This window comes from Formica exsecta, unplaced genomic scaffold, assembly GCF_003651465.1.
Source record: "Formica exsecta isolate Colony F162 unplaced genomic scaffold, ASM365146v1 scaffold38, whole genome shotgun sequence".
Lineage (NCBI taxonomy): Eukaryota > Metazoa > Arthropoda > Insecta > Hymenoptera > Formicidae > Formica > Formica exsecta.
Window position 1 is genome coordinate 1,568,662 of NW_021851042.1, and position 24,250 is coordinate 1,592,911.

General features: G+C 32.0%; 2 protein-coding genes across 2 annotated transcripts in view; both read right to left on the reverse strand.

Moving 5' to 3' along the window:
- The window catches only part of LOC115239447 (calcium/calmodulin-dependent protein kinase kinase 2), a 71,093-nt gene extending 51,642 nt beyond the window's left edge, over positions 1 to 19,451 (reverse strand). Inside the window, exons 1-2 of the mRNA XM_029813963.1 lie at positions 18,966 to 19,451; positions 8,642 to 9,091 (exon numbers count right to left, since the gene is read on the reverse strand). Coding sequence (XP_029669823.1) covers positions 8,642 to 8,654 — 13 coding nt within the window. The 5' untranslated portion in view covers positions 8,655 to 9,091; positions 18,966 to 19,451. The remainder of the gene's footprint in view (positions 1 to 8,641; positions 9,092 to 18,965) is intronic.
- A 4,039-nt stretch (positions 19,452 to 23,490) lies between these two features.
- Positions 23,491 to 24,250, reverse strand: part of LOC115239384 — a 2,416-nt gene continuing 1,656 nt past the window's right edge. The window contains exon 3 of the mRNA XM_029813883.1: positions 23,491 to 24,177. Coding sequence (XP_029669743.1) covers positions 23,809 to 24,177 — 369 coding nt within the window. The 3' untranslated portion in view covers positions 23,491 to 23,808. The remainder of the gene's footprint in view (positions 24,178 to 24,250) is intronic.

The window sequence follows — 24,250 nt, forward strand, 5'->3', positions numbered from 1 at the left end:
TATATATATATATATATCAGTAATCTGAATGAAGTTGCGTGCGTATTATATCGCTGTACTTTCAAAGTATGCGGGAAGGAAAGCCTTAAAAGCGCAGTATGACATCAGGGAATAACGACGCGAGCTACAATGGTGAAGGAAACATGGACGAAGGTTGAACGAGAAGAGAGGAGTGTGTTTGCCGTTTACGATACAGACGATTCGCGGGAGTGCTTTTTGCGCGACGTTGCAATTGCGTCGCCTTCGGAGATCTTTCTAAGTGTAATGAGACCTTGAGACTTCGTCGGAGAAAAAGCGAGCGAGCGAGATACGCTCGGATGGCAAATTGCCGCCTTTTAACTAGAAATGCAAATGCGGACAATCAAAGCGCGTGGTTTTTATACAGTTCTTTCGTTTGCGTGCACGTTAAAATTTAATATGCAGACACACATGTTTACTCTGCTAATCATTATTTATTACCTTAATACGTTTAATGCCGAATTAAATTCGTATATGATGTATTTCATAAATATTCCATCGTGTAATTTAAAAAATAGAGAAGAGAAGAAAGAAATGTGTGCTAAATTATGATATACTATACTTTAGAAGTGAGATAATTTTTTATCCCTTGGACTTTGGAGAGATCTTTATCTGACAAGAAAAATATTAATGAACAAGCAGCGATATAAAACTTATATTTTGTTGTAACACACTCTCTGAGATCGGAAAGCATTTTCGTGAAAAATTCAAAATGACAAACAAAAATCCAGGAATTTATTCCCGATGTCAGAAAGCTACACTCTTGTTTAGTATTTATGATCACGGTGATCTGTTACATCAAAAGAATACGTGTGGTTTTAGATGGAGACCTTTTTGGTTTCATTAAAAATTTGTTTGTTCAAAAGTTTATCATTTCCGTAATAACTACCAGTGTTTGGAAATGGAAAAAAAAAACACTTTTTTTCTCTCTGAAGTATATTTGTATAATGCAGTAATCTTGTAGTTTATAAGTCTTCTTAAGATCATCCAATTGAACCATTATTTTTACAACGTATTTCACGTTCAAAGTAATGCAAATTAACTTATTAATCATTAGCATTATTAATTAAAAAAAAAAAACAAGAAAGAAAATAAATAAAAATTGCTTATAATTTTATCTAATAGAGAGAATCTTAACAATGCGCAACAAATGCTGGCTAAAGTTAGTCTTTGATAAGAAAACGGTATATTTAAATCTTGTGATTTTGAGTTTATAATGAAATTTCTTCTGATGCGGAAGGAAAAGAGCAAACTAGACTACTCATCGGTCTTGGCTACCGCGTACTTGCGGTAAGATTAAACGTTTCTGTATACTTCTATAAGAGTCGCCAAACTTTTATAAGTCAAACTCGAAGATAAAACTATTAAACTGTATGCTCTAGACTCTAGACGTTGTCAGACGAAGTATTACACAGTGAATGTTTTATCAGCACAACAGAGTTTCGAACTCTCCCTTTGCAAGCCAGCTACTTTCAAAAAGATGTTATAAACTCAATGGAAAGAAATGTAACTTAGCTTTTTCCAGAAGCGCAAGAGAATCGACATGGATATCGCATTTTACAACTTCAAAAATATAATTTATATTTAACTTACGAAAAGAAGTTATATACATGAAAGCACATAACAAGATATTTCAATTTACTTTATAAAACACTATTCTATATTAATTGAACATATATATTATTTTAGCATACTTCTATAATCTAGAGAAATATTTTCTGGAATTAGTGGTAAAAATAAAACGGAACGGAAAGTTGAATTATTAATTGAAGTTGGCTTATTCATTCGTAAATATCTCGCTCTTAATGCGAAAAAGTAATTAACTATATCGTTGTACATTGGTATAACATTTATGTATATCAATAATACATCGAATTAGTGCATTCAGTGTGCATGAAACGATCGTTCATTTCAATTCTTTAATTGACTTAAAATTGTGCCGTAAGAGATCGATAAGAACCGGACAGGAAAACAGCAATTTAGAGACGGATGAAAATAAGTGCGAACTGCGGTAAGTGATGCATTGAAGTGGTGAATGAAGTAAAGGCAAAGCTGTGTGTAGCCAAGCTGTGCGAAAGGATCGACAAATTGACGTGCTATTTGCGTCGTGCACATTCATGCACCTACGTACTATCTACCTACATCTGGGAAATAATTTGTATTGATCGATGTTGCCTATGAGAAGTTAATTAACCGCGAAAATATCAATTTGTTTAGTCTTGCGGGTTTTGTTATGTGACGAATTATAAATATCGCAATGAATAAATGTATTTTATAGCGCGCATTCCGATAAGTTTTTCCGTCGCGAATAGCAATTATCGAACGTGTCCTTGAATAATTTATTATCGAATTTATCGAAGGAAACAATTTTACACAATTTTTTCGATGCAAGAAAATCTTATTTATGTCACGAAATAATTATCTTGATTAATGAGATTCATCTGGAAAGAAGACTTTTCTTCATTCTATATATATATAGAGTGCTTTTTGCGCGACGTTGCAATTGCGTCGCCTTCGGAGATCTTTCTAAGTGTAATGAGACCTTGAGACTTCGTCGGAGAAAAAGCGAGCGAGCGAGATACGCTCGGATGGCAAATTGCCGCCTTTTAACTAGAAATGCAAATGCGGACAATCAAAGCGCGTGGTTTTTATACAGTTCTTTCGTTTGCGTGCACGTTAAAATTTAATATGCAGACACACATGTTTACTCTGCTAATCATTATTTATTACCTTAATACGTTTAATGCCGAATTAAATTCGTATATGATGTATTTCATAAATATTCCATCGTGTAATTTAAAAAATAGAGAAGAGAAGAAAGAAATGTGTGCTAAATTATGATATACTATACTTTAGAAGTGAGATAATTTTTTATCCCTTGGACTTTGGAGAGATCTTTATCTGACAAGAAAAATATTAATGAACAAGCAGCGATATAAAACTTATATTTTGTTGTAACACACTCTCTGAGATCGGAAAGCATTTTCGTGAAAAATTCAAAATGACAAACAAAAATCCAGGAATTTATTCCCGATGTCAGAAAGCTACACTCTTGTTTAGTATTTATGATCACGGTGATCTGTTACATCAAAAGAATACGTGTGGTTTTAGATGGAGACCTTTTTGGTTTCATTAAAAATTTGTTTGTTCAAAAGTTTATCATTTCCGTAATAACTACCAGTGTTTGGAAATGGAAAAAAAAAACACTTTTTTTCTCTCTGAAGTATATTTGTATAATGCAGTAATCTTGTAGTTTATAAGTCTTCTTAAGATCATCCAATTGAACCATTATTTTTACAACGTATTTCACGTTCAAAGTAATGCAAATTAACTTATTAATCATTAGCATTATTAATTAAAAAAAAAAAAACAAGAAAGAAAATAAATAAAAATTGCTTATAATTTTATCTAATAGAGAGAATCTTAACAATGCGCAACAAATGCTGGCTAAAGTTAGTCTTTGATAAGAAAACGGTATATTTAAATCTTGTGATTTTGAGTTTATAATGAAATTTCTTCTGATGCGGAAGGAAAAGAGCAAACTAGACTACTCATCGGTCTTGGCTACCGCGTACTTGCGGTAAGATTAAACGTTTCTGTATACTTCTATAAGAGTCGCCAAACTTTTATAAGTCAAACTCGAAGATAAAACTATTAAACTGTATGCTCTAGACTCTAGACGTTGTCAGACGAAGTATTACACAGTGAATGTTTTATCAGCACAACAGAGTTTCGAACTCTCCCTTTGCAAGCCAGCTACTTTCAAAAAGATGTTATAAACTCAATGGAAAGAAATGTAACTTAGCTTTTTCCAGAAGCGCAAGAGAATCGACATGGATATCGCATTTTACAACTTCAAAAATATAATTTATATTTAACTTACGAAAAGAAGTTATATACATGAAAGCACATAACAAGATATTTCAATTTACTTTATAAAACACTATTCTATATTAATTGAACATATATATTATTTTAGCATACTTCTATAATCTAGAGAAATATTTTCTGGAATTAGTGGTAAAAATAAAACGGAACGGAAAGTTGAATTATTAATTGAAGTTGGCTTATTCATTCGTAAATATCTCGCTCTTAATGCGAAAAAGTAATTAACTATATCGTTGTACATTGGTATAACATTTATGTATATCAATAATACATCGAATTAGTGCATTCAGTGTGCATGAAACGATCGTTCATTTCAATTCACTGCACGTTCGGGCGAAATTGTTCCAGCGCAGAAAAGATGGCAGTATCGAATCATCATCGACGACATTATCTGTGTTTGTCGTTGGATTTAAAATGAGAGAGAAAAGGAGAGGATTAGGGAAAAAGGAGAGAGAACAATAAAAAAGATAGAGAGAAAGCATAGCTTCGTTTGCAATCGACAGCGAAACCATTAATCAGCGCAAACCTGATTAAGAGTCGTGATACGTCGACCTCATCGCCCTATATTCTCTTGTTCTCTATCCTTCTCTCTATTTTATGAATCTCTTAAGAACCCGAACATTTGGGATTTAATTTAATCTAATTTACTTTTTTTTTACAATCATCATACTGCTTCGTAGTGATGTAATTGAAACATATTTAGAATATCATCGGGTAATTTAAGTATAAACTGCGGCAAATTATAAAACAAGGATGATTTTTGAACGAGCAAAATGTTCTCTTGAAAATTGAGGTTTATATTGTCAGATTTGTAATTATAATCTGAGAAAGAAGAGAGAGGGAAAAATGGAATAAAAAGTTATAATTTTTTTTTAAAGGATAATAGAGAGATAGATTCATAAAATAAAAAAGTATATTACGTATGTGTATATGTTAATAAAAATATCATATTGCACATTATATAAAACGATTCTAAAACTTATTTCTCGAAGTAAATCGAATCGTAAAAATTTTCACGAATAAAAATTTTCTGGCTATAACAGATGGTCACGAGTTCACAGCTTTTCCGGATCGAAGACGATTCTTGGTCGTCACGAGAAGCATTTTTGCAGCTTTTTTGTAGAAAAAAGTTAGACTATGTGCAAACGGCAAAGAGGTTTCCGACGCTCGTCGGGGTCATGGGCGATGCCATCGAGAAGATTTACGATCGTAAAACATACTTTACTTCTTGGGACAATTCAGCAAAAATTCACATACTGGCATATGTATAATACGATTTATGAGTTTTCATGATATTTTCATATTTGTTAACATTGCCCATTGTCAAATGGAAAATTTATGCGATCACACTTTTTTTTTATTTCGCTTCTATAATTAATGATGTAAACCAGAATATAAAATATTATCTCTCTCTTTTTCTTTCTCTTTTTAATTGTAAGTTGACCATAAAATCTCAATGTATAGAGCGTAGATATAAAGTTGTGATATTTTGCGATTACATTCATATCCATGCCAATAATAGTATCTATGACGTAAATACGATATTGAACGAATAATTAAAATTACTATTTGCTCAGAGACATAAAAAATACACGTTCCAACGACCGGTAGATAACAAATGCAAAAACAATTACTTGCGGTAAACGATATCAAAATAAAATGCTGAATAGGAAGAATAATAAATATTTCGTCAAAACAGCAACAGGAAAATATAAATATGGAATGAAAAAATACAACGTGCATATTTATTTTTTTTTTTTTATCTACAATAATGTGAAGCAAAAGTACTAGTGCTTCACTAGAATAACCCTATTTTTTTGCTTTCTGGATACAAGGAAAACTTCTAAAATCTTTCTTTCGATCTTTTCATTCCGCGTTATATGTTACATGGGAATATATATATATATCTTTAAAGAAACTTGAACAGGCATCTAAAAAGAATAATTTTAAATAACTTTTTTACTGCACTTTGATATGTGTGTGTATGTGTTTGGAATAATATATCTTTAATAAAGTATTTTCAATCTGTATTTGTATTTTGCTACTTTTTATTTTGGCAGTAAAATGTATTGCGATTTAAATTCTTCAAGAAATTAATTCATTCTTAGAATTTGTAGTTTACTGCCACGTCACGATTTTGTAAAATGTGTTCTTTTTAAGTGCTTTTATTGCATATGAATAGTTCAGTTTTACAATGGAGCGCGCGATTGCTTTGCCTTGGTATATCGAATGTATTTCTCTTTGCTTTGTAGCGATTAAATTAATTGTTTTGATTGTAAAATTCATTTATTTATATTTATTATAGTTTGCACTGTTTGTTAAAAAGTTATGCGATGTTGAAAAAATTTTTTAACGATAATTATCAGAGAATCGTGTGTATACGAAGAATCGTGTGTGTACTAATTAATGATTAAATATTATTTGAATAAAACGCTTAAATATATTAAGTGCGCGTTAAAGAGATTTATAAAATTTTTGTTCTATTATTACAAGTATTCCAAAATATGAGCAGATACTTTAAATTTATTTGTAAATATATATAGTGTATGCCATAGTTGCTATTTTATTCGTATAGGCAATTAAGCATAATTGTTATTTCTGCACAAATAGTATTGATTAATGCCCATATAAATTTAAACAATTATATCTCTTTGTTAGCCCCTTAAATGAATTATTTATTATCTCACAGAAGAGTTATATACTCTCGATAAATAAAATTGCCGTTATTCATATATTCACGACTTATAGCATACTCTGACATATTCAGAACGAGCTTGAGTACAAAATGAGCTTGTGTAGCAGTATAGTACAAGCATAAGATGTCCTTCAAGATGTCGTCTTAGATCGCAAGTTGATCTTAAAATATGTCAGGTTTATTTTACTCCGATGATCTTGAAAAGAAATTTTATAGTGGCATTTTATTAATATAGCATAAAATTTAAGTCTTGTGTAAAATTTATAATTTTTTCAGTTATAAATTTCGAATTCTCACTTATGTCGCGACCACTCATATATTTCGTTAGCTCTCGTCTGCATCTATGTATTTAACGCCTAACAAATGTTGCACGATCTTGTTGGCTTTTGTTCGAGGGTTGTCTCACTGTCGCAATACATGTACATTTTTTTGGAATTATTTACTCATTATTCCGCATTACATCATATTTGCATTACGCCGCATTACTTTGCATTGATTTACAAGTCCTATAGCATAAAACAATAATAACCCAGACAAGATTGAAACGTCTTAAAAAGTAAAAATGATGTTGTTATGACATCTTTAGAACGTCTTTTAGATACGCGTGAATAATTCTCTGAGAATCCAATTTATGATTATTTATCAATATTTCAGATAAATAGATAATAACCGCAAAAAAATAATTTTTTAAATTTAATAAAATAAATTAGAAATAAGATTGGTAAGAATTGTTGGTAAGAAAATTGACACTACGTTGGTTTTTTGCTTCAAAATGCGGCCGACTGTCTACAGATGTATTGTTACGAGTAAGAGAGATGTCCAGAGAAATTTCATCTAAAACTAGAAAGAAATAAATAAAAGGAGTGCCAATTTAAGGGACAATAAACAAAAAAAAAACTCAAAATAATGATCTTTCATCTGAAAAAAGTACGTCTTCTATAGTTGAACTCGAATGTGAATTGTTGCATAACTTAGAATTACACGGCGCATTACATGGAATTACTTGAATTTCCCATAAGGTAATTCGCAATACATGTATAAATTTTTGGTGAGTGAGACATCTCTCGCTTTTGTTTCGGATCGAAAGAGCCGTTGATGCAATGTCGGGGAGTTGAAGCACGTTCCGACGAACATCACGTTGTCTCCGCGAATCGCGAAAAGGAACACGTAGACGGTATTAAAGGTTAGATAGAAGTAACTGGATAATAAATTTAAACCTTCACTCCCAGGGACATACTCTTTAGCTATGAAAACTTTGAAGGTTGACCCAACATTTTTAACGATATTTAAGCATGAGTTTATAACATGCGATGAGTTATCCGAGCATCTTTTTCGTGTGATAAATACTTATTTATATCGATGTATATTGTACTACGTGTGAGGAGTTAAATTAATTTTGTATCTATACATGTCTAATGATATTTTTGAATATAATAATTGTTGAAAACTATAGAAACTCTGTTATTTTCATAAAATAGCTCCGTTAATCTGATATTCCTACCACGAGACATTACGATATATAATTGTGTTTAATTTGGTGTTCTACTCTCCATTTTATAATATTAAATAGCAGAAAGTTTATATTAAAGATATATCTTGAATTTATCTCTGGTATATATGTCGAGAGCAAATAATTCGGAGAATATTTTTTAGTGTCATATAATCAAAAGAAAAATTAATTGCATAAAGTACCTTAATATTGTAGCATATTTTATAACGCATTTTCTATTATTTTTAAACTTATTTCGCGAGCAATAAATTCGGGATTGGAACAATAAATTAACAATAAACTAACTTAATAATGCTAGACATCTAAATCTAATTTTTTGTGGTGATAATGGATTCAAAAAATTGAAGCAGTTTTTAATCTGTTATACGTATGTAATGAATTAAAGATGACTAGAGATAGACATCATATTACATTAAGAAAACATTGAACTATCGCATGCTATTTTGACAAATCATGCTTCGTCAGACATACCGGCGAAATGAACATTATCGATTAATGCTTCAATTAATGCGCGAGTCATTTTCACTCACCTTCCATGGTCATATTATCTCCGAGCTTTATTTCGATAGAGCTGTCCTTTCTTCTGCACGTTCATGCGCCGCTCATTAAACGCTCGTTAATAGGATTGGTCGATTGTGGTTGTCCAAGTTTCATTTTGTTCTTGCTTCTTTACACTTAATTTTGGTCTCGATTTAATTACTCTGCTCGACGAACTTTGTTTATCCGCGAACACTTGTCGATTTGTCGCGAACACTTATCACTTGCGTGCAATCTTGACACGGATTATAATTAATGTTTCTCCTCGGACTTGTAAATCGAACAATTCTTTCCGCGATTAAACTCATTGCTAAATAGTTCTATTTTGATTTTCCTCGCGTAATAAAATTATCGCTTTGCGAGATTAGATCTTTGAGTTCTTCCTGCCGAGTACATTTCGGATTTATCGTCGATAATGTTTGGAAGGGACGCTTCGTTTGTTTCTGAAAAAGAACAAAAATAGACGTGCATTAAAGTTTCAATATTAATTAGCGAGAGATTGCAGAACTTGAAACGTGAAAAATTAATTTTAAAAGATGTTGATCATGTAATAAATTATATTTGAAAAACAAAATTTGCTTATTAAATGCTTTGTAATTATATTTAAGTAATATAATTCACACACACCACATACACACATAACGAAAACTCTGCCCACACTATATATACTTGATAAAACAATGCCGTATAAATGTTAAAGAGCAACTTGTACTGACGGTTGATAGACTAGGATAATAACCATAATACAGTAATTCAGGAATTTCACATATGCACATCTATATCGGATATTAACAGTTCAAAGCCAAAGTTATGTGGCTGTTGACCTTTCGAGCAGGATAAGGAATTGATTATGATAGGAGACGCAGGTGTTTAGGAAGAAAATATAGCTCACGCGCCGACAAGATAACGTTATTGCTTTTGATATATCAGTCATATCGGCGTCATGAAAGTTATATCTCGAGAAAAGTTAACTGTTTTCCTGCCTTCCTCGCTGCTGCTAATGCGGCAGTTAGACGGATGTTGTCACATTCTGCAACTTTCGCAAATTTTCAATAAAAAGTGCAAGACTGCATTTGCTATTTTGTGGAGATTAAAACGCGAATCGCACAGTTATCTCTCTCTTATCTTTAAATAAACTGCACATATATTAAGAAAAGAAAATTTATACAATGTTAAAGTGGAAACGTTTCGATTTTAATCATTCCATTCTTTCGTTCGCATTAACAGATCGATTTTCTGAGTTATATTTCGAATAGTGCGTTGACAATATAATCAAAGAATTTATGTCGAGTGCATATCGTAATAGTAAAGTTAGGCGGAATAGGCCGCATTTCATCCGTACGTATTGCGTAACCTGCTGGAGCACCTGAGGATTGCTATCCCTACGTGTTACATGATCCTCTCGAATGTACTGAGAAGCATAACATAACGCAATTGTATTCTGACAATTCCAACGTGCTTCCTACCACTGGATGTTACAATCCTATCTCGTATCGCGTTCGTAACACGAGATTACGATATACCCGCTCTCTCGTGCGATAATTATCTCGGGATTAATATTTACCGGCGTCAATGGCGCATGCAAAAATTGCATTATCGGAAGTTATTAATCGAATAATTTTGGAACGTTTAATAAAACAATGGAAATAATATTATGCGCATTAATAGAGAGCAAAGAGGTTTATTACATTCTACCTTTGTCGAGTCACATACACGATTTCAAAATGGATATTTAATTTAATTTAATTTTTTATATGAAATTAACAACAGTAGCATAAATAATTGTTAATCGATATTACAATTGTAATAAAACGGTCGTACTTGGAATATTTAATACAATGACTAATATAAATTATAATTGATAAAATTCATTACATAACTTTTGGTTTTTTTGCAAAAGATTTTGCAAATATAAACTAGCAGGATGCTGAGAGAAACTATGAAAGACCCCAATGGAGCTTTAGAGCCATAATTCTCTCTGGCGCTTTAATTTTGCACTTAATAGCTTTACTTATTGTTAGTATATTAGATTACTGTGTGCAACGTTGAACTATTATACAATGTTGCGTTATTCCTGCTTGTGGAAATAGCTAGAGCAAAATATATCTGCACGTAAATGGACAATAAACATAATTCACGTATTATCTTTAAACTACAGAATCACAATGGCTGTTCTACTTTCGACTCACATTTATACATATAACCGTTATTCTTCGATTCCCTGGTGCCGTAGAAAAACATTGGATGTCGTATTTCTAATGTAAATTACTTTTGAGATACGATATTTTTCTAGCTTTAGCTAAAAAATAAAAAAAAAAGATTGATTGCACTTCTAATTTAACTGTCTTTTAAAGAATATTGTTTTTGTTCTCCTATAATTCATTTTACGATATTTTAATTTTATATATATTATATAATATAATGAGGCCTCTTGTGTATAAAAATAAATAGCCATAACAAAAAATTAGAACGATATCTAATAAATGATAAGAGTATTTGAACAATATCTTGAAAAAGCTTACTTTTTTATGGAATAATTGAATTAAAAATAATACCCAATATAGTTGACCCAATCTTTACGTTAGAATTTTACGAGAAATTTTTGGGATGTTATTAAATTATCTCTTTCCAAAAATATTGATAAACACATATATATTTATATTGACTCTCAGTATATTGACTCTACAAACAATACACTATTCTTTGAACCGTGATCGAAAAATTGCAGTTGCTCTATTTACAGGAACGAAAGAGAAATGAAAAATATACGATATAAAGGCAACATTATAAGTTTCAAATTTGAAAGCAACACGAAAAGTATCTCGGCAAGAATGAGATTTGAATAAGATTTATAAATAGATGGCAGTAAAATTTTCCTTGTTCTTTTGCAATATATCAATTCAAAAATATCTAAAATTTCTACAAGAACATAAGACTGCATTCAGATTTTCATCAAAATGAGTGAGCACGAATGGAGAGACTTCCAATTTTGTCATTGCTTATATAAATCTCCTCGAGCGTTATTCGTATCAAAGGACCAAATCCGTTTGCCTCTTCACTCGTCTACTCTCGACGTTGCTTTGATGTACCGACGATAACTATCTCTTCGCAAATAGCTGATGTAGCATTTGACGTGATGCAGTGGAACTCTATTTCCACATTTTACTTTTGGTAAATTTACGCCATTATCTGCGATTATCTCACAAACTCGCATTTATTTTATACATAGTCTATTGCTTCAGTCTTCGCGCGAATTACTAAATATATATCAATGGAGAGAAAGCCGAGAAACGATCAATTATCTAAAAAACAAAATTGAATATTTTAAAGTTTTGATTTCATAAGAAAGATTAGGCGTAAAACCAAGATTATAGTAATTGCACAGAAATAACAATTTTTATTTTCTAAAATAAAGCTGATAGTAAAAAAATATATAATAATAATATATTTTATATTTTTTGAATATTCTTATTTCTCAAAAAACGTTTTAATTGCAAATTTTGATATTAAGATCAAGTCGTTCTATTATCAAGAGAGAAAAGAGATTTTTATATGCATATAAATATATTGCGCGAGCTATCTCTTTCATACATATTTAAGTAAATGTAAATTTAGTCATCCAGAGCTATCGGAATTGTGAATCTATCCATAACATATATATTGTAATTGTCGAGCACAAATTTATATTAAATGCATGGGATATTATTATACTGGAATATAAGGTAATATTATACTGCATAGGATATTATTATACTAGAGAACGCGCATAGGAAAGTTTTATCAACCGTCGTATATTTGTGTTAAGTCAGAACGGAGAATATCTACATGTGTATAGTCACGTAGTTTGTTATATAGTCATCGATTATATCGCCTCAATGTACAATGATATCTGGTGGTGGAAACGATTACAGAGAGATGATCGAAGTTGGTAACATGTATTTAAATGAGAAACTTGCTTACGTCACGGCGACGTGAGGCGCTATAATTCGATTGCGCGCACGCTATCACGTGTTTAAATTAGAGAAAGGGTCGAGTTTAAAGAGATAGCTGTGCGCCCGTTTCCAGAACGGATGTATGTATATTCGACTGTGGTATATATTTGCTCGCGGCCTGTGTTTGTCTCGTGCGGTTGCATTACCTGTCCAGCTTTGACATAAACGCGGTTTCTGTAAGTATGCTTTTGCAGCCTCGAATAATTCATATCTCCCATCCCAAGCACAAAGAGCTGCAATAATATATGCTATAATTACGCAATATCGTTTCGAGAAACTAACTCTGTATATTTTTTGATCGAAAATATTCATTATGTATTTGATTTATATTCTACATACAAATGTATCTGCTCTTTGATATGTCTTTACTCGGTTTTAATTTAGAAATTTAATATATTTTAAAATATCTCGTAATTTTAATTTTTGAAGAGAAAACCTTGACATGCAATCGTGATTAATCGCAATCGAGACATAATAGAATTCTAGTGTTTTTTTTTTCTTTTTTGTTCAACGATATAAGTATATATTTAGATACATCTTCATTTTAATTTCAATTGCCATAAAAACATCACAATGAATCTAGTAAACTCATTTTGGCAATCTAAAAGAAGATAAATAAAGACGAATTGAAATACAAATGTGGAATGGAGAATAGTGAATAAGAAAAGAAAGCCGCGTATAATCGGACACGGACACGTGGAAAGCCGGAGTCCAAGTTTACATGTACGATGCATGGCGTATGTGTCCCAGCCGGCTGTGCTCTTGCTTCTGGCTCTATCGATTTAGGACGACTCAACGTAACCGCGACAACCAGTCGACTTGTATATACACGGCCTCTTTCGTGTTATGCCCATCCTTTATTACGCAATTGCAAGAAGCTCCTAAGGTTTACGATGCCTTATTATCGTTTTTCCGAACTTTGACCGCGCTCTCTTTATTTCGTTTTGCTTTGTACCTGTTGATGAATCGACGACGTGCGGTTGAAAATAAATTGATTATACCAATCACGGAATTTTTTGAATTATTGTTACAGGATGTATCTTTCACGATGAGGATTAATTAATAAGAACACACGATATGTGTAGTAATAGTGGATCGATATGAGTTGAATAATGTATGTATCATCATCAGCGTCTCGCGGTAATAATGTCGGCACAGTTCCTCTCGCGAACTGTAATAAACTCTAATGAGATTTAATCGGCTACAGTTCTATGCATGGCTGATTCTTATTACGGTTCATTATGAAGTTGCGCGTGCAATTCCGTACAAGGATCGTCTCGTGATGAAACACGCGCCAAGAAAGAAGACACGGAAGTACGCGAAACTGTCCTTGACGAAACCGTGCTTATCGATTTTCCCGAGTATCTTATTTGATTGAAGAGCACAAGCACATCCTTTTGAAGATGCGGAAATTGACTTTTTTCACGATTTCGCCAGTTGTTAAACTTAAATACTTGTTTTCATAACGGTATGACTACATATTATGCGCAGTTGGTATAATTAATATTATTGTCATTAAGAATTGATAAAAATGTACCGTATGCTTTAGAAAACAAAATGTTATCCAGGCAATGCTGTTTTTGAAATTTTAAGGCGGATTCTTCTCAAATTAAAAAAACAGAACTTTTATATTAAAAATATAATTAAAATTAAAATTTAGTGGTTCTTATAAAATAAACTTTAGGTTGTGCGAATTATAATATATATATCGTCAATTTGATGTTTAGTTACAAATACATTTAATTTCAAAAATTTAGAAATATTATGTAAAATAATAATTATGTTTTTATCTTTAAAGCTATATACACAATTAGAGATAATAGTGGTTTTCTTCTCTTACAATTTTACATTATAATAAATTGGATTGTTCGGAAAGTTTTATAATTTTTTTATCTAAGAAATATATAAGATAAAAAAAAAATATGACTAATTAGAAAAATTTTCCAATCAGTTTATTATTTTCAATGTTTTTGCTTTTGATAATCTTTGGACAATTTTAACAAATAGATTGCCAAATTATTTTGTTTCAAAGAGAAGCTCGAGGTATATAATTATCTTCAAGCTCCAATTGTGCGTTGTGAAACTCTGCTACGAACTTGTCCAGACTTCCTACGTAAACGGGGAATTATGCGGGCACCCATAATATACATATATATAATCTTGCTTGTCTCGGATAATAACGAAATAACGAACATGAAGGGCCGAAGTGGCGTCAGCAAAGTGGAGAGATGCGGCGCCTGCGCGAATAATAATTGTGTTGGTAAAGAGATGTTGTCGAGGTGTAATTGACTGATTAAGAGGTAATGGGACACACCTATGTTAGATTCGCAACGCAGATCGAATCGCACAATCCGAAACTGAGCGCGGGATTACACCACTTCCCCGATTCGCCATTTATCACCACCGCATAATAATGTTGCGTAATCGAGCCTACAATGTTCGAGTCGATTATACCTCCGAGCATATATATAGGAAGAATATATTCCTGCGATTTTAATTATACGTTTAACAATAAGCGAAATAATAAAATAAGTAAAATGTCAAAGACGAATTTTTTATAAAAAATTTTAATGGAAGACAATGAAAACAAATATGTATGTATATTTTTCTTTTAGCATAAAAAAGTTGTTATATCTTCTTTCATCATAAATTCAAGAAATCATTAAGAAAATGGCTACTTTAGTTTGATAATAGTTCCACTTTTTTATTATTAATGGATGGGACGGATATTAGTGAGGCAGAAACGTCGCGATGCTCGAAGGAGACAGTAAAATTGACATTGAAGTCGACTAATATCTTCCGTGATACCAATCGAATGCTGTTCTTCAATTATCAATGAATTACGTCACGTAGCCTGTTGCCATGGCAAATGTCAAACAAAAATGAACCTGTTAGTAAAGTGAAGTGATTGTACATACTTCTATGTTTCAACATTCGAAGGCATCATTCGGAAAATGTCGCTCTTTTTGTGGAAAGAAAAGAGAGATATTATGAAAAAAATATAGAAGTATCAATATCACTCGGATTCAAGGCCAATCATGCTTTAACGAGGTCAAAATATATATGTCGGGAAATCAAGTAATTAGGAATAATAGCTAATTGGATGTAGGAAGTCAAGTGTTAAGTTCGAGATACAATTTTGTTAATCAAAGTAAAAGAATTTCTTTCTGGCGTCCTGATACCGTTCACATCACATTAATTTCATGATTACATTATATCATTATAAAGAGTATTAAATAGAATTATTTTAAAATTGTTTTCTCTATTTATCTTCTTCTATTATTATTTATTGTATTTAAACTTCAAAATGGAAATAATAATTTGTGTTTTATCAGGAAAGTCTCCATTAGTTTGCAAAACAAAAGTTGATAATATAACGTGGCTTATTGGCATTGATAAATAAAAGGAACGATAAAATAAATATATAATACTAATAATATTGCCTCTCTCTATCAGAATATACAGAAAATTTATGTCTTTTGCGTCTGTCACAGCGAATTTCATTTACGATTTAACGCAATCTGGTTTCCCTTCCCCATCTGGCCATTTCCAGTTCTCGAGAATTTTCTTCTTAATCTGACATCAGATTTATGGCAATCTTTCTAATGAGATTGCTAAATACATTACTAGATACAGATTCTTTAATAAATAGTTAGTAAAGATATATAATGTTAGATATATATCGCTAATTACTTAAATTTATAGAGCCAGGTTTTAAAGAATTCTTGCTCATCATAAATTTAACGAAATTACCGCCGCTGTTTCTATTAATAGATAACATATGCATGACACATACACACGTACATATATATTTGTTTAATTTGTTTGGCAATTTGGAGACGATTTTTCCTTAACAAATATGTTGATGGAAGATATTTATTATATTTGTTGAATTTTGAATATTTATATGATGTTCTTTTTAACGCTGATTTTCTTTTACGCGCATTCTCACGATATGTGGACAATATGTTGCGTGAAAGATATTACACAGATTTCATGTCCACAGAGAATTCGCACAAAGCGATATTCGTCGCTATTTAACCCGCCGCAGTATATGCTCATTATTTTAGCTCTGCATTTTTTTGCATATATACAAATTATTTTTGACGTGTAAATTTGCGTTTTCCATAAATTGCCTTTTTATAACATAATATTTATTTTTATTTTAATGTTTTTACTGTAGAAAGTAAATATTCTTGTTGTAAGTAAGGTAAATATTCTTACTAACAATAAGAAGTATAATACAAATTGAATTATGTAAAGAAACGACTTTTATTTGACATTTTAAAACTTTTAAAATTATGACAAATTGACTATAGATTTAATAAGGTATAAATTTACAAACTAAATTTATGAGATAAATTTGAGCAGGGGTAATTTATATCTATATATCATCATAAAATTTTAATTTAATTTTTATTAAGTCTGCCAGTCTAAGGTTAAAATAAGATGCAGGACCTTATTAGTAGAGATGCGCGAGCAAAAAAATGAAATTTCCTGCGCAATTTAGCACACTTATTTAACGCAGTTTTCGGTGCAAGTAAAAGAGCGAAATTTATTTCAGTGAAAAGTTCTATTCGTGGGAAAGAATGGTAATGCGCATTTTTTGACGACGGTAACGATGTTATCAGTTAAAAGCATTTTATGAGCTTTAGTCAGTTAATTTTCATTATCAACTTAATCAGATAACTGTGTAAACACACAGCGTCAAGGTAACAATTTAAATATAATACATTTTATTATATGATATAATACATTATATATATATAATAACATTTTATTATATAATACATTTTACGATAATATGACAATAATATATTCAAAATACAAGATATATAGGCAATATAATGTGTTTTTTGTTTGCTTTATAGCTTAAATTTTAATGATTTAAATCAACATTCTTTATTTAGTAGAAAGTTTTTTACTTATACATGTGTATGTATGTATATATATAGTATGTATGTGTATATTTATGTGTCGGTGCATATCTGGCAGTTTTTTCTAAAGAAATATTCTGCTTTCTCATGTTACATTTTGCAGCAATTATCGAAAAGAAAGAGCACTTAACGAAATTATTGTTTTATGCTATAAAGTGATTTAGTAGCTTTCAATTTTATCTTTTATGTTCTACTTTTATAATTGTGCTTTGTCGTATGTGAAAAGGGGGCCAAATATAAAGTTCAAAGTTAAGAGTTTCTTCGGAATAATCCCTTGGAGTAGTTTGTAAACTAGCTCAAAGAACAAGAAACCTATTTCGTACATTTGTCCTCATTCTCGAGTTAACGAGTTAATAAAATAAATTGATATACATTTTGATTTTCTTTATATATATATATATATATACTAATGATAATTAAATTTTCATGAAAGGAACAAAAAGCTTTTTAATGAAAAAGCGAAACATAATTTTTATTGATCGCGAGATACGAATGAAATGAACTGGAAATCAATGTGTTTAGAGCAAATGAGATAACAAATTTAAAAAATGACATGCAAAGTGAGGGATGTGCGTTACAGACAGGAAGAATCGTTAGCAGTAATCAAGCAGAATGACGTGAGATCCACGTTTAGAACTACATGGGACCGGTTGCATCAATGTCAGTTAGTGATAACAATGTCTCTGATAATGTCTCTACTAATGTCGGATTTCCGTTATACATGGTACCAGTTGAAATAACCAGCAGTATATTTAGTATTACGTTTATTGAATGAAACCGTAAGAAAAATAATCAAACAACTTCATATAAATATTAATTCCGAGACGTTTTGTTCACATGCGCTTTCGTTCACTTAGACTTTGAAAAGGAAGATTCTTATATTGAGAGCACGTGTCGTGTAGAACACCTTTATTTAGAATTTGTTTAGATGAATGTTATATGAAAATGGAATATAAAAGAAAAGAATTATACATATATTAGAACGAATTTTTATAATGCAATTTAATATTCGCACGCGGAGAAAGAGAATCACTGGCGTACAATTAGAGCGGATTTTAAGACTGATATTAGAATTTTCACGTACGATAAGCGCAATATAATGACAAAACACTCTTGCAGTTTAACTTAATTTTACGTTACATTAATGTTAGCATTTTGAATGTAGAAAAATAATCTAACCGGAAAATTGGTCAATTATAGTTATTTGAATGAAACTGCTAATGCTATTGATGCAACAGATCTGTAAACAAACACGGCTGTCGCGATATACGTATCATGCACACGTGGATGTCCGTCCTCCCATCCACGGTCCACGCGAGAGCGTGATCAAGAGCGGCACAATACGCAGATAGGATCTTCTCATCAGATGTTGCGATAAATTTACTTACTCGCTACATTAGATGAGAGTAGCGGCCTCCCAGAGAAGCTTTTCTCGTTTTCCGTTTCCTTCCCGCTTAATCGCACCAGGAAATTCTTTCCAACAGAGATAGCGTGTCCTTCGCCGAAGAACACTGATGGATTGAGAATTATCAACGAGATTAGCCCCGATATCCCTTTTTTCCTTGCGATCGAAAGCGTGACGCGTCGACAAGGATGCGAGTCGATCGAGATGCGAATGTTTATGATGTAATCATAATCCTGGTCGTAAAGTTGCTTGAGGCGAGAGTTTTCGCGGCATCGTATACTCGACGCGAGATTGCTACTCTACGCACGCATGATCACTAATTCCCTCTTGTCTCAGCTACCCTCTGCAAACGCTGTATGGCTCGAAAATAAAGTCGATAGAGATGGAAGTCGACAACGATCGACCGTCACCACCTGCGTCGCTCGGTCGACTGACTAGCTTGAACTGACTGAACTACCTCCCCGTAGACTCAGTGATTTTATTCCATCCCCACCAGAATATACCAGCCCTCTCTCGTGCCACGAATCTCACTCGTAACACCCACTCGCGATCCGGAGTCGATGCGGGTGCTCGGGGGTGCGTGAACATCGAGGGTGAAGACGAGCCGTCGTCGTTGACCATGTAATTGATAGTTGACCGTATCATCCAAAGATCAATTAAAGGTCTATTCTTCACGGTAAAAATAATTGTCTGAAAACAGCATAGTTGGCTTAATGTTATTAATATGTTATTAATAGACAAGATCTTGTCATCTGGAAATTTACAAGTTTTTTTTTTGTTAAAGTGCAATTATTTTACGGTACAATAATTTTGTTTTAAATTTATAATCGAGTTGTAATTTCAGATATTGATTAATATTGAATTATTTACGCGTGTGAGTTCGTATTTAATCAAATTTGTTTGAGAACAAAAACTATTATATGTTCATACGTTTACCTGATTTACAATTTTTTTGAAACACAGTTACCTTTTAGTAGGAAACGGAGAAAAAAAATATATACTCTTTGGAATACTGTTTATAGTGAAAAGTTTCGAGAGCTTTAAACCGCTCAATTACTTACACCAACTCTTTTATGTGACTAATGACTGTGCCTAATTTAAGTATTTGAAGTACTTAAAGACATTCTTATTATCTATAGAGAAAGGAGAGGACTTTCGTTTCTAACTTTGTTCAAGGTTGAGAGCCTCGTAATGTGCCAGCACTTGGAAAGTCTTATCTCTTTATCTTGAAAACTCTCAAATATTCTTATTAATCAGTCAAACTTTATTCGTTTTTTTTTTTTTTTTTTATTTTTTTTTTAAACCATTTTATTTTTTTTTTTTTAACTGTAACGATCGAATCAGCTTTATATATATTTAATAATTTAATAATTTAATTACGTTTCTAATGTGACTTTCAACGAACGATTATCCAAATTATATTTATAATATATAAAATTAATATACTCTATTTAAAAAAATACAATATGCTATGTGGTATATATATGATATATTGTAATTGATATAAAAATCGATTATATCGAAATTTTGAAAATAAGATGTTTAAATAAATTTTATGAAAATAAGATCTTTACGGAGAATATATAATTTAACTTTCCTATGTCATATGAAAAAATTTTCATGTCCGCGAATAGGCTCCCATCTTCAAGTTTAAGGTCGTGCGCGGAATAGCGACGTACTTACGTCATCAACATCGATTCGTGGACGTTCGTTGACCCACCTAATTCTAAAGCGATTGCGAGCATGTCACTTTCGTAAACTGACGGTCTTTAATTCGCTTGCTTGGCCTTCCGCGAATCGGAAGATCATACGTAACACACTTTACCTAAAATCTATCGTAATTATCATAAATATTAAAAAGAACTATCCTTAATGCTCTTCCAGTGATTGTCTTTTCGACTTTTCCCCAACATCCAAACTTTGATGATTGACTGGTTATAGAGTCCCTTTATAATGAAAGTCTATGCCATGCATTCCATTTTTTTTTTTTTTTTTTTTTTTTTTTTAATACAATCTATCGATCTTCATTTCGGGTTCGAAATAGCAGTGGAAGAATAATTGCGTTGCGCGGGTTATCCGCCACGACATTCTCTCCTTCTCTCTCTATTTTCCTCTGTTATAACTAATTAAAAAGTTCCACGAGCTGCACTAACGATTCATCACTTTTCAGTTGCGCTCAGCTTGGAAAAGTTTTGTTTGTGTACGACGTTGATCGGTGCAACTGCACGTTCTCAGTTTCTTGTAATAGTAGTTTGTAACAGTAATTACCATTTTAATAGTTATAATTAATGACATTTCGATATATTTGATGTAATGACATTGTTATAACTGTTGGGAAACTAAAATTTCCAACAGTTAAAACAATCGATTCAATAAAGCTAATCTTTCTGGGTAGATTTTGAATTATAATAAACTTTTGAATTTTGAATTATAATAAACTATCTTTTTATGCGTATATAATTATTAAATTTTCTAAATTACTACTCATTGTCATTTTCGTTTTTAGTCGTAAATTATAGACTAGAAATATGAGATGTTGATACATTATCTTTAATCGCTCAAAGCTATGCGCTGTTATTAATGATAATCAAGAACTTCCGGTAGCCTTTATTGACAATGAAATGTAAATGACTACGTAGATTGTAGACGATAAAACTTTGTTTTAAATGAACGATAATCTTTACAAGAGGACTATATATATGCAGAAAATAACTATAGTTTGAGCTACATTAAAAATTTCTAGGAAGATCCTTCAAATGCATGTATCGTAAATTACATTCTAAATGTATTCTTTAAATCCAACATCGCTACACTTATGATTTAATTACGTAAGAACGTAATAAATTTTATTACATGATAAATTCTGGAACTTAACAACGTAAATACCAGGTTTTAGATGCACAATTAACGTTAATATTAATATAATATGTAACATATAATAGATAACATTAATATAATACGTATTGTGGTGTACTGTACGCTATGCAAAATAATTAATTTTCAAGTGCAGATTAATCAATTCGTTATAAATATGTTGTATCAATATTCGGAACATTATGCTTGAATATTTGAATACGAAAGAGAGTTTCATAATTTATAGTATAGTAGTAACGAGTCAATATATAAAATCGTGACACAACAAACTGTTGACATGCAGCATTAATCTATAAACGACACACTGTATGTTGCAAACTGCGTCGTCCATATTCTCATCGATCATTGCTTATACATGTGATGTAGCTTATAACACAAGCCTGCATGGGCGCAGCGCATTATTGCCTATTTATCAAAAGCTACTTCTCCTTAGAATTGAATTAAACAGTAAACAGATTTAATTTTAACTCAAAATGGCGAATACACATGATTAACGAAATAAAACAGATCGAATTTTAATTCGTTTGAAACAAATTTCCTCTTTTGCAATTTATTCTCGATTTCTATTTATGCTCGTAGAGTGTTTTTTAAAAATTATGGTAATCCTAAAATACAAAATAAAAACGAAAACTTTTTAGAATTACATTACAAGTGAAAGAAAGAAATAGGGAGGAAGAAATATATACAGAAAAGTTAATATATAAAACATTCGCAAATAAAACAAAAAATTGTAAAAATTTTGTTTCATAATAATCAAAAATAACAAAAATTAAACTTATATTACAGTTCTTGAAAATCGGTTTAGATTGGAATTATTCTTTTATCAATCACGTTACATATACGAATATATTTCATACACACACGGCGCGCATCGTCTTCCCGCGCGACGATAATACCGGAGATAACCGCGCATATAAATCAGTCATCAGTTTTTAATAAACCTCGTCTACGGAGATGTCGGCACGCGATCGCTCGAGTAACAGGCGATATTTCAACCCGGTCGTATTACGGTTAGCAAAATTGCGCCGGGACACGAAGAGTACACCAGTCGTGTCGGGGGCCATCGACTGCGGGCATCTATTACAGCAGGGGCTCGCAAGATCGGATCTCAATTCGGTAGAAATGAAATTCTTCACGGCCGAGGCTTTTTGCGCGGCATCCACTACTCAGTAAAGACCGAACTGGATCGTGGCCGTCGCTCTTTGAATTTGCGAGATACCGGATATCTTATGCATTTCCAATAATGCATCGTGAACCCCCGCTATGCATTGCCGCGCATTTTACGCGCAGCTAATAATTTATTTTTTTCCTTTCTCTCTCTCTTTTTCTCGTCGAGATATGTCTCTGGTAAATCGAGAATCACGTCTTATTAAAAATTCGAGATACTAGCCGTCGGGTTATATCGTTGGAAAAAATGCACGAAAAATGCCATTATATTGCGGACGCTGCATCGTAATATACGAAGAAAAGGAAACTATAATAATTTTCATCCCGCCGTGTTCTATGTTTGTTCTCATCATTTATAAAACTTATTTTATTGCGTAGATTATATATATATATATATGTAGTAAAGTGAGTTTGACAAATTTAAACGTGTGTGTATGAAAAATGATATAAATATAAATCTGCAAAAAATCAGACTAAATTTAAGTTTATATAATTTATTTAATATTAATTTATGAATTTTTTTCAAGCTTGATTCGTCAAAATCTTTTTGTTTATAATAATTTACAATGAAAAAGCTTCTGATGTCTTTTGATATTGAAAGCTTTTTATACATAGCGTTTTTTACCTTAATCATTTCATAAACACGACTTGACAAATTTTGAAAAATTCTCGGAACAATCCTTTAGTGAAAAAGTTATGCACCAAGTCCCCTATTTCACGTGCTGACGCGATTCTCATTCTTTGTTTATTCATACACATTTGAATAAACGATACTTCAGCTCGTCCTACTTTCGCCTGTAAGCTGTCGGATAATCCGTCAAGAGGCTGCCAGTGGAGACTATGGCTCCGGGTCCGCCGAGAATGCCGCCCTTGTTGGCGAACCAGCCGTTACCGCCTAGGAAACCAGCCGGTTCTAACCGATTTGTGTAGAAACCGGAGTCATTTGGGCCCACGAAGTGCACCAGACCGCCGGGGTTAAGTAATTGCTTCGCTGTCGCGTTTGGTAGCACGTTGATGCCCAGATTATTCAGCGTTTCTTTCAACAGCGTTAGGCGATCTTGTAGGAACGATTGTGGTGAGAACTGGATCTTTTGCGTCAGCGGCGTTAAGAACCAGGAAAGCGGGCCCGGTTTTACAAGAGATGTTGTCGTTACCTTGTCAAACATGTCGAGAAAATTGATTGCATTTTATATCGAGTGAATTTTGATGGACTTTTATGACGTTTCA